The sequence below is a fragment of the Bos javanicus genome, chromosome 6 (genome assembly GCF_032452875.1).
Source record: "Bos javanicus breed banteng chromosome 6, ARS-OSU_banteng_1.0, whole genome shotgun sequence".
NCBI classification, from domain to species: Eukaryota; Metazoa; Chordata; class Mammalia; order Artiodactyla; family Bovidae; genus Bos; species Bos javanicus.
The window spans coordinates 36,002,620-36,019,957 of record NC_083873.1 but is presented as its reverse complement, the minus strand read 5'-3'; the positions used below and the strand labels follow the sequence as shown (position 1 = coordinate 36,019,957).

Genomic DNA, 17,338 nt, shown 5'->3' with positions numbered 1-17,338 from the left:
CTTATACGTGAAATTGAAAAACATAAAACAAATGAATACACATAACAGAACAGAAACAGACTTGGAGAAATAGAGGACATCCCAGTAGCTACCAATGAGAAGAAAGAAGAGATAAGGGGCAAGACAGGTAGGGGTAGGGGATTAAGAGGCACAGATTATTACATATAAAATAAATAAGGTACACGGATATATTGGACAGCACAGGGAATACAGTCAATATTTTATAATAACTTTAAATGAAGTATAACATATAAACATTTTGAATTACTATGTTGTACACCTGAAACTAATATTATATTGCAAATGAACGCTACCTCAAAGAAAAACAGATGCTTAAGAACCTCTAAACAATCAATTTTAACTTCAACTATATAAAACAAATACTATTTTAGGACTCAATACTGCTTATGAGAAAGCACACTAGTGACTTTTCAGTCTCAAAGGACACTAAGCAAACACAATTTAATTAATATTCCCTACACAAAATTTAATGCCTCAGTACTTCGATGGCAGTCACTAACTAGTCAGAAAAGAATTTCTTTGGCCCAAAAGCACCAGAGGTTTTAACTATTATGTCATTTATATATTCATATGCCAACAGTCTTAGAAATTATATTTAATAATAGCATTTCATAATTTAGTATTATTTTAGGGTAGAAGGTAAGGATCTAGAATAAGATAGCAAGGTGACAGTAATGGAGGAATTGTAAATATTTAAAATCTGTTAGGTGAAAAATAAAATTGCTTTAATTCCTAGAAGGATTTGGTGTACTGACCCTGAAAGAGCTGAAGGAAGCGAGGCTGTAGCGTGGAGGTGATCACACTCTCGGGCAGCTCCCTCAGGAAGAGCTTTAACAGGCTGGCCGCCGCACACACGTCCCCATCTCGCCCTAGCTCCACGGGCACCCCGCTCTCAAACTTCCATCGAAGCTGTTCTACCACCTTGACGTTGCCATTCACCCGGAAAAGGCCTTCCTGGGTGAGTCCTGAAACAGCCAAGATGACACAGAAAATAAACAGAGGTCTCTCACAAATACAAACTCGAAAGAACAGTAACAAATAAACCACAGTATAAACTTTCCTGAATAATTATCAAGCACTGGAAGATTTTCACAATTTATAAAAATGTTTTCTTAGAATAATACGTTTTCCCATTTACTACATATCAACCCAAAACATCATACATGATTGTTGTGAAAGCTGACCTCTAAAAATAAGGGCAGGACACAACAGACACAGAACACACACTACTCTACAAAGAAATGTCATTCATATAATCTTCTACGGTATACAACAGAAATTTACTCTGGGCTCCATAAACAACTTATCATTTTGAGAACAACTATTTAAAAAAGAATAACATGTATGCAAGAAACTTAACTGTATGTGATTACCTTTGCAATTATTTGATAAAGAACCATTACTTCTTTAGTAATCAATAAATACAAACTGTAAGACTTAGAGACTGCAAAGTAGTTAAGAAAAGATCTTGGCCTTTGGCCTATTGATCTGTGATTATTTGTGTTAGTTGGGCTAAGCAGAGAAGGCTTCATAGAGAAGCCTCTCATTTATTGGGGCCCTCTCCAGTGCTCTATCCCTGTTTCTGTACTCTTAATTCTGTATTCTTTCTCTTAAAGAGGGCCACAAAAGGACTAAGCATCACAACCCAAAAAACTTAATTGATCCCTGACAAAGAGAAACCAATATATGAATAGAGAAGCTGAGAGAGGAGAACAGAGAGTAGGTAGGCAGGTGGAAATATGGAGTGTTTATCAGTCATGAGTTAATAAAATGGAAGAAATGGTTAAGTATAAGGTAATGCATGTCAAGACAAAGGGCAAAGACTTTATCATAATTTATCAATGGAGCATTAAATGTGTGTTTGACTGTGGCAGACAACATAAACAAGGTTGAAAGAAGACCTAGCTAGCTAAGTAGAGAACGCAGAGGGCAGAGAGCTTGCCTTAGGGTGACTACAGTCTATATAAGGCAGTAAGACAGAGACTATGGTGGGAAGGGAATGCAAAGGAAAGAATAAAGATGATTTGGGAACTTGGTGCATACAAAGGAAACAGAGAAGTGGGGAAGACTGAAAAGTAACTTTAATATTTGAAAACTAGGGATTCAGGAAAAAGTACTGTAAAGAATGAGGTGGAGGCGGGGTGTGGTAGAAGGGTGGCAGCTGGTTTGAGGTCGAGGACAATGATTTCCAGCTCAGTGTGCTGGGTTCAAGGAGACAAAGTACCATGAAAGCAAGTGAGTCAGATGGTGGAGGAATGTTGAAAGTGGGAGAAACAATCGAAGAAAAGAGTAACCCACAGACTCAACTCGCCACTCTCTTTTTGAGAGTCCAATGGTGAATTTCAGCGAACCACCTAAGCACTGAAGCCTATCTGAATTATTTAGATGGCAGGTGTTTGTTCCTATCAGCCCTGGTTTCTCTCTCTTTCCTCTAACTGTATTTCTCTTTCTAAAGAAAAAGAAAGCTAATTTCATTTACTTTGTAATTTGATAAGACATTCATGAATCCTTTAATTCAGCAAAATACCCTGCAGTATGTTAGGTACCAAAACAAAAAACCAACTATAAGAAAAAAACTTCAAATACCACCAGGATCCTTATGGAATTTGTCATCTGATAAGATGTTTTTGTACTTCTACATATACACATATTATTGGGTTATGAAGAACACAAGTATCAAAAATGGATATGAATTTTAGCTCAATTTTGGCAAAAATTGGTGAAACCAGAGATGATATTAAAAATATTTCACAATTGGTATGGCTAGGCCACCATGTAATAGAGGAGACAGCAGGCAGTTTGTGAGCTAGGCAGCTTCTCGACCGGCCCTAGTGTCTGACCCTCACCTCTTGGTATCCATGCCATGTGGAATCCCCTCCCCTCCTTGAGTGTGGTCTGGACCTAGTGACTAGCTTCTAAACAAGAGAACGTGATGAGGTTGCAACCTCACTTCTGAGATTAGGTTATAAGACTGTGATGTCTACATTGCTTGCTTGCGTTCTCCCTCTGACTGTTCTTGTTTGCTCACTATGATGAATCAGCTGTTATTTTGTGAGCTCCCTTACAAAAAGGTCCACGTGGTAAGGAAGTGAGGGCAGTTTCTGCACAACAGTCAGTGAGTAACCCAGACCCTCAGGTCAACAGGCCACAAGGAACTGGATCATGCCAACAACCACATGCAGGAGCTTGGAAGTGAACCTTTACCCAGTCGAGTCCTGATATGAATGGTAGCCTCAGCCAACACCATGACTGCAGCCTTAAAAGAGACACTAAAACAGAAGACATAACTGTGTCTGAATTTCTAACCCATAGGAACTGTGGGATAATAAACAATTTTAATTCTGAAGATACATAATTTGACAATATAGTCCTCTATCTACCCAGCTTGAGAGCCTGCTTTTGGCCCAGCAAATGCCCCTGGATCTGATTTCACAGTAATTTTCTAGCTTTGACCTGAGGTTCCCTCTTCCAACAAGGATTTTTGACCCTTCCCTCAAATAAATGTACTTTCAGTTATTAAAAAATAACTAGCCAGCTCCAAGAACTGGCTTTAGTCTTAAACATTCCTGATCCCTGTGGACCTTAATAAAGGACAGAGAAGCAAATAGAAGTCATCAAAGTCAATGCTTCTAAACCATTTTTTTCTGCCCTGATTTCACTTATTTGCAAAACTCTCTTCCCTCAGGAACTTTTCTCACCCAAACAACGCGAAGGATATTTAGTGACTTTTCAATCAGGACATGGTTATTTTACTCTGGCAAAAAGAATCCATATAGTTTTTTGAAGTCCCTTATGAACTTATATACAATACCCATGTGAAACTTACCAGACTATACAGTCTCTAATGTTTCCTATTATAAATTTTTAGGAAATGATTACAACAGAAACGTTCAGAGGGAGGAGATGTTTAGAAAGCTTTATGGAGTTACCCTCGTACATTTGAGATTCTGTCACATTTGATTTCAGGAGATGTAGATTAATCATAATGAAACATCAATTTAATGGATTAGCAATGCCAAAAAATAATGTATACAGCACTGACAGCTACAATTGAAGTATTTAAAAATCTAATGAATACATATATGATCGTATGAATCCATCAACAGAAACTGAACATGCCAGAAGTCAGAATTTTTCTTATTAGCACACTGGCCCAGACAGTCATATGACAATATGTATGCATATTCTGACATCTGGTGGTAAGTAGAGAATCCTACACTATTTAAATATCCCACAGCATCTTCATGTTAAAGTAGAAGCAATCCAGTAACACAATAAACAACATTAGTTATTTTAAAATAACTAATCAGTATAACGGAGAAGGCAATGGCACCCCACTCCACTACTCTTGCCTGGAAAACCCCATGGATGGAGGAGCCTGGTAGGCTGCAGTCCATGGGGTCGCTAAGAGTCGGGCAGGACTGAGCGACTTCATTTTCACTTTTCGCTCTCATGCATTGGAGAAGGAAATGGCAACCCACTCCAGTGTTCTAACCTGGGGAATCCCAGGAACGGGGGAGCCTAGTGGGCTTCCGTCTATGGGGTCGCACAGAGTCGGACACGACTGAAGTGACTTAGCAGCAGCAATCAGTATAAACATGATATGACTCATAACTTACAAGATTTTCCTTTGAATGGAAAAATACATGTAAATTTTGTGGGTTTTTTTGGTTTTTATAAAAACCCAAAGCCTATTTTTGTTGTTCAGTTGCTCAGTGTGTCTGACTCTTTGTGACCCCATAGAGTGCAGCACACCAGGCTTCCCTGTCCTTCACTATCTCCAGATGTTTGCTCAAACTCATATCCACTGAGTTGCTGATGCCATCCAACCATTTCATCCTCTGTTGCCCCCTTCTCTTGCCCTCAATCTTTCCCAGCATCAGGGTCTTTTCCAATGAGTCGCCTCTTTGCATTAGGTGGCCAAAGAAAAGTCTATTTAAAAGATCTTAATAGAGAGCTTGATAAGCACTTTCTGTTTCAAAATTCCTTTATAATAGGAAAAGGTTTCCCTCACAGCAAGTTGTTAGATATCTACATTTACATTAAACAACAAAGTATGACTATAATTTCTAAATATGGTTAATTATACAACCAATCATCCCTAATCCCATATCTGACAGAGTGCCTACTGTCTCACAGGTGCATAATAAATACTTGTTGACTTAAGCTATAAAACAGTGAAACAAAACCAACTGAAGTATCTTGCCCTCAAACTCCATTTTGTTTTCGTTGTTTAGTCACTAAGTCATGTCCGATGCTTTTGGGACCCCATGGACTGTAGCCCACCAGGCTCCTCTATCCGTGGGATTTCCCAGGCAAGAATACTGGAGTGGGTTGTCATTTCCTTCTCCAGAAGATCTTCTTGACCAAGGGATTGAACCCAAGCCTCTTGAATTGGCAGACGGAATTCTTTTTTTTTAATTTTATTTATTTTTTTAATATAAATTTATTTAATTGGAGGCTAATTACTTTACAATATTGTATTGGTTTTGCCATACATCAACATGAATCTGCCATGGGTGTACATGTATTCCCCATCCTGAACCCCGCTCCCACTTCCTTCCCCATGCCATCCCTCTGGGTCATCCCAGTGCATCAGCCCTGAGCATCCTGTATCATGCATCAAACCTGGACTGGAGATTTGTTTCACATATGATATTATACATGTTTCAATGCCATTCTCCCAAATCATCCCACCCTCGCCCTCTCCCACAGAGTCCAAAAAACTGTTCTATACATCTGTGTCTCTTTTGCTGTCTCGCATACAGGGTTATCGTTACCATCTTTCTAAATTCTATATATATGTGTTAGTATACTGTATTGGTGTTTTTCTTTCTGGCTTACTTCACTCTGTATAATAGGCTCCAGTTTCATCCACCTCATTAGAACTGATTCAAATGTATTCTTTTTAATGGCTGAGTAACACTCTATTGTGTATATGTACCACAGCTTTCTTATCCATTCGGGCAGATGAAATTCTTAACCACTGAGCCACCAGGGAAGCTCCTCAAACTCCATACCACACTTCAAACTTACACGGGCCCTATGGTTTATTAAAGTAATAGTTTCAAATACAGAAAGCAGCTTCAGGTTGTCTACAGTGTGATTAACTACATAGCTTTTCAAAATACAGGGCAGGTGCCTGTCAAGACTCTGATTCAGTAGATCTGAGGTACTGTCGATGAATGTATATTTTGAACACATATTCTTAACCAGGGTATTCTTAACCCTGGCTAAGAATGATGGACTGAAGGACTTCCCTGGTGGTCCAGTAGTTAAGACTCCGTGTTTCCAGTGCAGGGGCCATGTGTTTGATAGCTGCCTGAGCCCACTAAAACATTTAGTTTTGTATTACCTGAATACACCCTATTAAAGTACAATGAAGGGTACACTAAGGAGAAATAGAAGACACGCAATCTCTAATTCAAAATTTGCCCAGATGTTCATACACTGATGGTGTGAATGTAAACTAGCTCAATTCCTAAGATTATTAGTGCACATATCTTTTGATCCATAAGCCCATTTTCAGAAGGTTAGTCTGTAGGCACATCACAGTGCTCGATACATGTTAAAGGTCGGTCACTGAATCATTGTCTGCAAACATCAAAAGACTGGAACAATTCAATGTTGATCACGATGTGACTAGTTAACACAGTGACACACATATAAAGTGTAACAGCATGCAGAGGAATAAAGAATTAAACGAGGAAAGCTCTTTATGCAAAATGGAACAGTCTTCAAAATATACCATTGAGTGATTTTTTTAAAGAAGATTCATAAACAGTGTGCATGATGTGCTAATGTTAAAAGGGAAACAGAAAATACACAAATTTGCTTATATATTCAAATATCTTTGCAAGAACGTAGCAAAAAATAGTTTAGTAGTATTGTTTTGGGGAGGGCGAGATGAATGGTCAGGGGACAGGGTTTGAAGGGAAAGACTTTTCACTGTATACCTTTCTGAATTTCAAACCACATACATTTAGTAGTTATTCAATATTGTTTTAAAAGATTAAAAATAAAAATGATTTCACATAAAGTGTTAATCGCTCAGTTGTGTCCAACTCTTCATGATCCCATGGACTGCAGCCAGTCAGGCTTCTCTGTTCATAGAATTCTCCAGGCAAGAATACTGTTATGGGATGACATTCTGTTCTCCAGGGGATCTTCCCGACCCAGAGATCAAACCCAGGTCTCCCCCATTGCAGGCAGATTATTTACGGTCTGAGCCACCAGGGAAGGCCAATTTTACATAAGAGTAACCTCAAAAGGCTATTACTTAATCATTGTTGGGTAAAAGGTCAGAATATTGGTGATGCCATAATGAAAATATTATCTTAGGTTGTCACATCTGGCATCCAAATGAGTAATACCAAACAACCCTATTTAAGATATTAAATGAATTATCTAGTGATCGTCTTGTATCTAAGTCAGAGGTCACAGTTTTACTTAATAGTGAGTGTGTAACTAAGTCCTGTCAAACTTCTAACTCTGTAACACCTGGCTTCAAGATTTTGTAGGCCAAGGGCCCATCTTCCTGCCATACTGCATATAACACCTTTGTGTTTAACCTGCTTAATGTGCTTGAACAAACCCAGAACTCTTCTCTAAGAATCTCACTCTCCTGCAGCTATCTTCCTCCCAAAACACTAACTCCTAGGAGGTAAGAATGCAATGAGTCCCTGGCTCTTCAGTTTTCAAAGCAAAATACTATCATATTTTCTCATCTACATACCAAATAACCTGAGCAAATGGCTGTTTTTCAATTAACATAAAACACCTTCTGAGGCCTGAACTGTCTGCCATTCAGTCCCTGTTACAGCACATACATGTTCCTACATAGGAAAGGTGGAACATTTCCCTGCAGCCTCCTCCTCAGCAGGGGCAACTGACTTGGAATCATGCCAAGAGTCAGGCGAAGCAAACTGCCCAAAGTACAGAATATCTTCCAAATCTCAAGTTTTACCTTTAAAAATACTCACAAGTTTCATATTCTACTCTGCAGAGAGTCTTGTTTTAGTATATAAATGTTTGTTTCAGCATAGAAAATGAAGATTACAAGCTCTTCCCTCAGAACAGCTTCTTTCCAAATCTCTTAAAGTTTATTGATATTTATTATAGTTTGGAGCTCTCCCATCACCCTGCCCTCATTTGATAAGCATCATTCTCTCAAACTCTTGAGGGTCCCTTGGAGAGCAAGGAGGTCAAACCAGTCAATCTTAAAGGAAACCAATCCTGAATATTCACTGAAGGACTGATGCTGAAACTGAAGCTCCAGTACTCTGGCCACCTGACGTGAAGAACTGACTCACTGAAACAGAACCTGATGCTGGGAAAGACTGAAGGCAGGAGGAGAAGGGGGCATCAGAGATGAGATAGTTGGATGGCATCACCAACTTGATGGACATGAGTTTGAGTAAACTGTGGGAAACAGGCAGGAAGGGAACCCCGGTGTGCTACAGTCCATGGGGTCACAAAAATTCGGACAGGACTGAGCGACTGAACACCAACATTCTCTCAAGTCATCAAGGTTTTTAAGTCTTATTTTAAATAAAATAATTTAAAAAGCTGTAAAACATACTTGCTCTCACTAACAAAGAGAGGATATGATTTTCTTTTTATCATTCAATGTTCTATGGCAGTCTTCAATTATTTTACACAATTTTACCATTCCAAATGTTAATGCCCCCTCCCAACACCACAGTAGGTTATACATAATACTTTCTTTTGCTATTTCTGCTGAGTTTTGAAAGCAATCAACATATTCAATAAGTTCATGACTGACCTCAAACCAAAAGAGATACTCAAAGTATTCTGTTACATTAAAAAGTATTGACTCTCAGAGGGAACAAGTCAAGAGAACTCAGCATTAATATTAAAACAGTGTCTTTTAGTACTTCACACTAGGAATCATTCCAAACTAGAAACCTCAATTACTAAAGTGATTTCTCCATGGTAAGCTGAATTAAGTATTTTACAAATAATGTTAAACAGTCATAATGCTCTTAACATCCTCTTATAAAGGCAGGGTATATTATGCCATAATTCAATATTCTGATTAAGGTGTTTTAGGGAATATTCTAATAATGCATGATGAATTCACACTGAAACATTCTTTTGTAAAAATAGCAGAGTCACACAACATGACTGGACTCACCGTGCATGGTCAAGTACTCCACTATGCTCCCCACGATAGCTGGAACACCGTTCTCGGTCAGCCCCTGCTGGTGAAGGTCCTGGAGACTGACTCCAAACAACTTGGTATAGGTGGGATTCCTCTGCTCGTGTAGTGGCACCGCCACTATCTTTTTCATGTCTTCTTTCAGCCGAACCGCTGTTTTACTTTGCTTAAAATAGCGGGAGAAAAAAGAGCAGTCAGTTACATTTACCACAGGAGGCTGCATGCTTACCACACAGTCACCTGAGCTGAAGGGTAAGTATTGGAGGCTGTAGAGGAGTGGTCTTCACTTATTTTTATGTCAACTCAAACCTAAATCCCTAACAACTCTCTAATGCTGCTCAGTGTTAGGAATGGCATACACGGATATACTGATTAAAAGAAGTGAAAGATAATGAGAAACCTAAAGCCACAACTTAACCGTATCTAAGAGAGGGAGCGATACACTGCAGTATCTAAGACAGATTACTACAGTAACCGGGGGTGTGACTCACAAGTACCTGCTAACAAGAAAAGAAAACGTTTGTCAGAACACTGAAATCCCATGCAGATCCTGTAATAGTAAGACACTACCGAAAACGAAGATTTATCTAGATGTCATCTTAAGGTAGCTTTAATTTGAGGGACTAGAAAATATAAATATGTAGAAGGAACACTTATGTCTCTGATTTGATTATATCTGAATATCTCACTGATATATTGGCACATAAAATCAACTCAGTTCTCTTTGACATTCAAAATGCTATAATCTCTGAAATAGCAAAGTTTCAGGTAATCACAACTTAAGCAATTTCAACAAGACTGTACGTTATAACTAAAAATGCAATTTACAGTTCATTCACGTTATCACAGTGAAAACCTCATATAGGTTTGTTTCTTCCTTTTAATAGAAAAATTGTCCCCAAGGAAGTAATTTAAAAGATAAATTTTAATATGGTTTAACATAATTAAGTGAGGGTTGTTTTTAATAAAGCATGTGTCCTATGTAAATGTATGCATCTGTAACTCTAAACCCTAAAAAGATGGCAAAAAGCAAAAAATTTTATTTGAGGACAAGGGAAGCAGATTAGGGGAAATATACCCTTTTCAGAATGAATGAAACTAACTAAAGTGTCAATATTGTAAGTGCAGGTTCATGTAGATTTTACAATCTAAAAAGAGAAACACTATCTCCATCATAGAGATGAGGAAACAAAGATCAAAGAGTTAAGAAGTAATTTGGTAAACGTCATGGAGCTGGTAAGAGTTTCATCATACTCCATGTTCCTCTCCTTAATTTAAATTTATATTAACATTAAAGTAGTTTGTATATAATTATAGTAACAAACTATGATAACTACTACATGTGACACATGACAGCTACACAAAGAAAATCCTACAATTGTGATTTTTAGTAGGATTTCTGTAGTTACAATTTGATTTTGAATCTTATAGTCTATAAAATCACATCAACTTTCATGGACATCTTTTAATAGGTCATACTTGAAAGCCAGATTTCCCTAGTAAAATTCAGCAAATGTATAAAGTTATAAACGAGTTTGAGCAAACTCCAGGAGATAGTGAAGGACTGGGAAGCCTGGCATGCTGCCTTTCACGGGGTCGCAAAAAGTCAAACACAACTGAGCGACTGAACAACAACAATACAGTTGTAACACAGATTTAGTATCTATTAATATTCTAAATAAGGCATAGTGTTAGCTACTACAGAGTAGTATGGGCAAGAACTGTCACTTCTGTTACCAAGGAAGTTATTAAGTCAAATCTGTAACCACTACTACTTTGGTGTGAGTTTAAAAACCTGTATCTTTCAAAAGAATACATGGAAAATTTCAGTCAACCAGGTCTATCTGGTGAGTAAGCAGCCAAAAAGTAACCTGTAATAATGAAACTTTGAAAGCAGTCTTAAATGTAGCATCAGAAACAGCTGACAAAGAGATCAGATCATACAAATTTTATCATTTTCTTACAGACACAACATAGCATACTGGCTTAGAGCATGGACCGTGGAACCAGACTCTGTTTTGAATCCCATTCCAATATCATTAGCCATGCAAACCTGGACAAGTCACTTACTCTCAGGGTCCCCATCTATGAAATGGGGATACCAGGAGTTCCTGGCGTATAGCCATAAATGAGGTTGCAAGCAGCTCAAATATATGTAAGAATAAGAGTGTCTGGCACACTTAGTAAGTACCAATTGTTACAATCATGATCATTATCATCCTTCTTCCAGGAAACTACTCTGATTTCTTCTCAAAACAATTCAGAGATCCTTAACCACTTCTGTACTCAAATGTTTGTGTGAACTAAAGACTGAGGTTGAAAAAGGCACTGTGGTCAAGGCTTGTGGTTGGTAGATAGTCTAATGATCTAATTATTCTCCTAGGATCTCAATTTCTTAAAATATACAGGTATGACTTTTGAAAGATAAAGATAAAATCATTTTGCACATTAGTATCAAAATTTATAAAATTTTTATTAGAAATTCAAAGTTTTCTTAGAAATCCTGTCTATATGTTTAAAACCTAAATTAACATTCTTTCTGCTAACAGTCCTGTTCTTTATTCTATCTTTTACTCAGTACAGTCAGTATGTTGCATCTATTAACAGATAGTGTAAATAGGCAATCGGCATTACGGCTCAATATTTTCAAGGATGAGACATGTAATTAACCTCACACATTTTGAACTGATTACAAATTAAGCTAACTGTTTACTCAATATAGACCCCTACTACACAGCAAGTTTATATATAATCAAAGCAGTAAAGGAATACTTGATTCATCATTTTTAATTGATAATTTATTTTAGGTTAATACTTTTAAAAAGATAAATACTGTTTTAAAGAAAACACTATGAAACAAAACAGCTATATTTTCAGAGACATACAAAGCAGATTAAGCAGAAAAGTAAATCAACAGAAGACAGAGAAGCTATAAAGTCCAATATGTGTATTATTGCTGCTAAAGGCAAAGATGGGACAGGAAACTTATCGCAGACATCACACCAGCTCTAGGAGGAGTCTGGGGAGGATCAGTAGGAGCCCAGGAGTGGATGTTCTTAAAAATCTCCTACAAATATGTATTACTTTAAATATAGAGCACACTCTGGGAGCTGAACAGGGCTCAACTTCGTAGAGGAAAAAGGTATAGAAAATATCTACAGGGACCCCAAGAGGCAGTTATCAGGAGCACCAGGAAAATTCACCACCTAATAGTTCATGATCTTGGAGAGCAAGTTTATGAAGAAAAGTCAGTAGAGCTCTCCTGACCAGGTGAGCTTCTGAGAGAAGGCGGAGCAATGGGCAAACAGAAGGGCCACATTCAAGAAAACAGTCCTTTGGTAGCAATACAGGAGGGAGTCTCAGCGTTGAAAACTTGAAAAGCTACCTTGGCCTCTCATTGCTACACCCCACAGGACCGTCTTCATACTGAAGTACAAAAATCCATCTCACTGAAATGTGAGTAAGGAAAAAGGAACATAGCAACTAAACTGACAGTATTTTTAAAAGAATAAAGGAACATCACAATTTCCTTGAAATAACTCATTAAAAAAATGTTGCCAAGAAACAAATAATAGCTGTAACCTAACAAAATAACCAAAGTTAATAAGGATACCAAAAAGCACATGCAATAAAGACAAAGAAACTGTATTTCATTAAAATGAAAAACTTTTGTACATTAAAGATACTATCAGCAGAGTGAAAAGACAATCCACAGAACAGGAAAAAGTGTTAACAAATCATATATCTGATACAAGTTTAATATCCAAAATATGTTTAAGAACATATACAGCTCAACACAACAAAACCCATTTCAAAAATGAATAAACACTTCTCCAAAAATGATAGACAAGTGGCTAATAAGCACAAAAAATGCTCGATTTCACTACTCACTAACCATATGCAAATCAGAACCACAATTAGATATACTTCACACCCATCAAGTTGAAAAGTGAAAATGTTAGTCACTCAGGCGGGTCTTTGCAACTCCATTCATTCTCTTCTCCAGGGGACCTACGTGACCCAGGGATTAAATCTGGGTCTCCTGCATTGTGGACAGATCCTTTACTGCCTGAACCACCACACAGTCCCCCCATTAAGATAGTTACTATCAAAAAAAAAATCAGAAAATAAAAAGCTGGGTTCAGTTCAGTTCAGTCACTCAGTCGTGTCCGACTCTGTGCGACCCCATGAACCGCAGCACGCCAGTTCTCCCTGTCGATCGCCAACTCCCAGAGTCCACCCAAACCCATGTCCACTGAGTTAGTGGTGCCATCCAACCATCTCATCCTCTGTCGTCCCCTTCTCCTCCTGCCCTCAATCTTTCCCAGCATCAGGGTCTTTTCAAATGAGCCAGCTCTTCACATCAGGTGGTCAAATTATTGGAGTTTCAGCTTCAACATCAGTCCTTCCAATGAACACCCAGGACTGGCCTCCTTTAGGATGGACTGGTTGGATCTCCCTGCAGTCCAAGGGACTCTCCAGAGTCTTTTCCAACACCACAGTTCAAAAGCATCAATTCTTCGCTGCTCAGCTTTCTTTATAGTCCAACTCTCACATCCATACATGACCACTGGAAAAACCATAGACTTGACTAGACGGACCTTTGTTGGCAAACTAATGTCTCTGCTTTTCAATACGCTATCTAGGTGGTCATAACTTTCCTTCCAAGGAGTAAGCGTCTTTTAATTTCATGGCTGTAGTCACCATCTGCAGTGATTCTGGAGCCCAGAAAAATAAAGTCAGCCACTGTTTCCACAGTTTCCCCATCTATTTGCCATGAAGTGATGGGACCAGATGCCATGATCTTCGTTTTCTGAATGTTGAGCTTTAAGCCAAATTTTTCACTCTCCTTTTTCACTGTCATCAAGAGACTCTTTAGCTCTTCTTCATTTTCTGCCATAAGGTTGGTGTCATCTGCATATCTGAGGTTATTGATATTTCTCCCAGCAATCTTGATTCCAGCTTGTGCTTCCTCCAGCCCAGCGTTTCTCATGATGTACTCTGCATATAGGTTAAATAAGCAGGGTGACAATATACAGCCTTGACATACTCCTTTTCCTATTTGGAACCAGTCTGTTGTTCCATGTCCAGTTCTAACTGTTGCTTCCTGACCTGCATACAGGTTTCTCAAGAGGCAGGTCAGGTGGTCTGGTATTCCCATCTGTTTCAGAATTTTCCACAGTTTATTGTAATCCACACAGTCAAAGGCTTTGGCATAGGATGTAGAAAAATTGGAACCCTTATGCACTGCTGGTGATGATGTAAAATGATATAGCACTATGGCAAATAGAAGTTCCTCAAAAAGTTAAATATAGAATTACTCTATGATCCATCAATTACACTTCGAGTATATACCCTAAAATCAGGAACTAAAACAGGTACCTGTAGACCAATGTTCATAGTAGCATTATTCACAACAGTCAAAAAGTAGAGATTACCATTCAAAAGCTTATCAAAAGATGAATAAACAAAATGTGGGGTGTGTGTATATACACACACACACACATATATAAAGGCAAATGTAACTATACTATTTGTATATTTACCTTGCTTTTGCTTATTTTGGAGGCCTTCCCATATTAGCACATATATTTGCTAATATTACACTATAAAGACACTATAACTGACTTAACCAATCTTATTTACTGATGTTTAGGTTATTTACAGTTCTTGATATTACAAGTATTTCAGCAATAAGCAATCATGCAAACATTTCTACATAATTGTACAGATACCTATAAGATAAATTCTTAGAGGCACAATTGCTAGATGGACGGGCTTATAAAGCTGTAATTTTTTTAATATTACCTCCAAGAGTTAAAAGAGGAGCTTCTTGCTACTAGATTATATGAAAGCAAAATAAATTTCCCTTTAACTTACTGTATGCTGCTACTGCTGCTGCTGCTGCTGCTAAGTCACTTCAGTCGTGTCCGACTCTGTGCGACCCCGTAGACGGCAGCCCACCAGGCTCCCCCGTCCCTGGGATTCTCCAGGCAAGAACACTGGAGTGGGTTGCCATTTCCTTCTCCAATGCACGAAAGTGAAAAAATAAAGTGAAGTCGCTCAGTCGTGTCTGACTCCTAGCGATCCAATGGACTACAGCCCACCATGCCCCTCCGTCCATGGGATTTTCCAGGCAAGAGTACTGGAGTGGGTTGCCATTGCCTTCTCCGAACTTACTGTATAAATTATAAATTTTAATAAGTATTGCCACATTGCCCTACAAAAATGCTTTCATGGTTTACAGCTTGATTCATAGCATATGAGAGTGCCTGTTTCCCATTTTATCAACGAGTATTAAAAAATTTCATGAATTAACTATGAATGAGATTGAGCAATTTTCTTTGTGAATTTGCATTTACGTTTCTTGTTTGTGAGCCTTCTAGTCATAAGCTCTGCCTAATTTTAATTGGGTGGTTTCCTTTTTCCTACTGATCTGTAGGATTTTTTTTATATTAAAATAATTAATCTTGTTTTAGTCATGTGTGTTTTAAATATACGCTCTAGTTTCCTTCTGGCATTTAACTTATGATATTTGTGTTGTACAGACATTTTGGTTATTTGGCAGAAAACTTTACCCATCTTTTTCTTCAGGGCTGGGTTTCCTTTGAAATACATTCCTTGATCCAAAATTAATCTTTAAATTCACACATGTGTTATTCTAGTATTTTTATGACTTCACTTGGATATTTATATCTTTGACCCATCTCTAGTTGAAAGAGGAAGAAATACAGCAATTATCTTTCTTCAAGTAGCTAGTCATTATTAAACTGTTTTAATTCCTGTTATTTTAATATCTGATATGCTAAACTCTCCCAACTTAGTCTTAAAGGAGTAACTGTAATAATTCAGAATTGTCATAAAATAAAATCATATAGAATCCTTCCATAAAACATTCATTTTGAATGATAAATTTAAACAGAAATCTCCAAACTGCCTGTTACCTATATGAACTTATATTTAATTATATGACACATAAACAATTATGCTATGACTTGCTGCACTACCCCTTCATCAACTGTTGTCAATTCATCGTTACAGAGAACAACTCAAATATGCTCTCTTATGATCTCTATTTCAGAAATTACTGGACACAAGCTTCTTCTCTGAAATTTAATTTCCCTAAGTCAGCTTTAAGATATGAAACAATTAATCAAAGTTATTATAGTATAGTCTTCCCTACTTAACTGGCCTAATTCTTTCATGCTAGTTTGCACTTTCCACCACTGTAACTAGAATTTCCCCCAAATCTTCTGCACAGGCATTAACCAATTAAACCCATCCACAGAGGCAACCATTCTTCCAAAAAAAAAAAAAAAAAACCTGAAATAACCTAGATACTACTGACTTTATCCACACTGAGTAGATACATTTCTCTATCACTCTGTTATTGACCTATTTTGACTTCTGATTCTGAAGGGCAAAGATGAAAATTCTCCTTGCAACACAATTTAAATGTGAAGACATACACATCTTTGTTTGACCATTAATCTAGTCGTCTTCAGTACTTGGTTTATTGCTTAAAAAAAAACAAAATTAAATGTTTAATCCTGTTTGAAATTTGATCTAAATCCAATAATATAAATAGTCCCTTCAGATCATAGAGTTCCTTTTGTATTATTTAAGACAGATAATGATAGTATTAAGGACACCACCTTAAGGCAAGCAGATAGCCATGCAACAAAGATAATACTTTATGATGCTGTACTGTTCACAATGTATTTTCACATTAGTGTTTGTTTGGTTTCTCACAACAATCCAGTTCAATACCCCCTTGTGACAGATGGGAAGTGAGAGGTTAAACGTCTTGCTCAGGGTCATGTTGGGCAAGCCAGGAAGTGGCTGAGCCAAGACTCAAAGCCCTGTCTCCAGCCTTTCAAATCCTGCCTCATTCCAATGCATGATGAGCTTCCCCAAACCACAAAACAGTAAGCCACCAAATGATGAGGTGTATTAGTTGTTTCTGATGCAAGCAACTGAAATTCCAGCTTGAACTAGCTAAAATAATAATGACATTTACTAACACATTAAACTACTACTAAGGAGTTGAGAGGAATGGAAGCCTAACTTGGTAGGTGCAATGGCTTGTGAATGTCACCACTACTTGCCATTTATTAATCAATTATCTAAAAGCAG

At 37.7% G+C, this 17,338-nt stretch overlaps 1 protein-coding gene across 9 annotated transcripts in view; it reads right to left on the bottom strand.

Annotated features, from left to right (window-relative positions):
• The window catches only part of FAM13A (family with sequence similarity 13 member A), a 337,557-nt gene that overhangs the window by 288,746 nt on the left and 31,473 nt on the right, over positions 1 to 17,338 (bottom strand). For all 9 annotated transcript variants that reach the window (XM_061419687.1, XM_061419691.1, XM_061419689.1 and 6 more), the window contains exons 2-3: positions 9,179 to 9,368; positions 777 to 986 (exon numbers count right to left, since the gene is read on the bottom strand). In XM_061419687.1, the coding sequence (XP_061275671.1) occupies positions 777 to 986; positions 9,179 to 9,335 (367 nt within the window). In that variant the 5' untranslated portion in view covers positions 9,336 to 9,368. The remainder of the gene's footprint in view (positions 1 to 776; positions 987 to 9,178; positions 9,369 to 17,338) is intronic.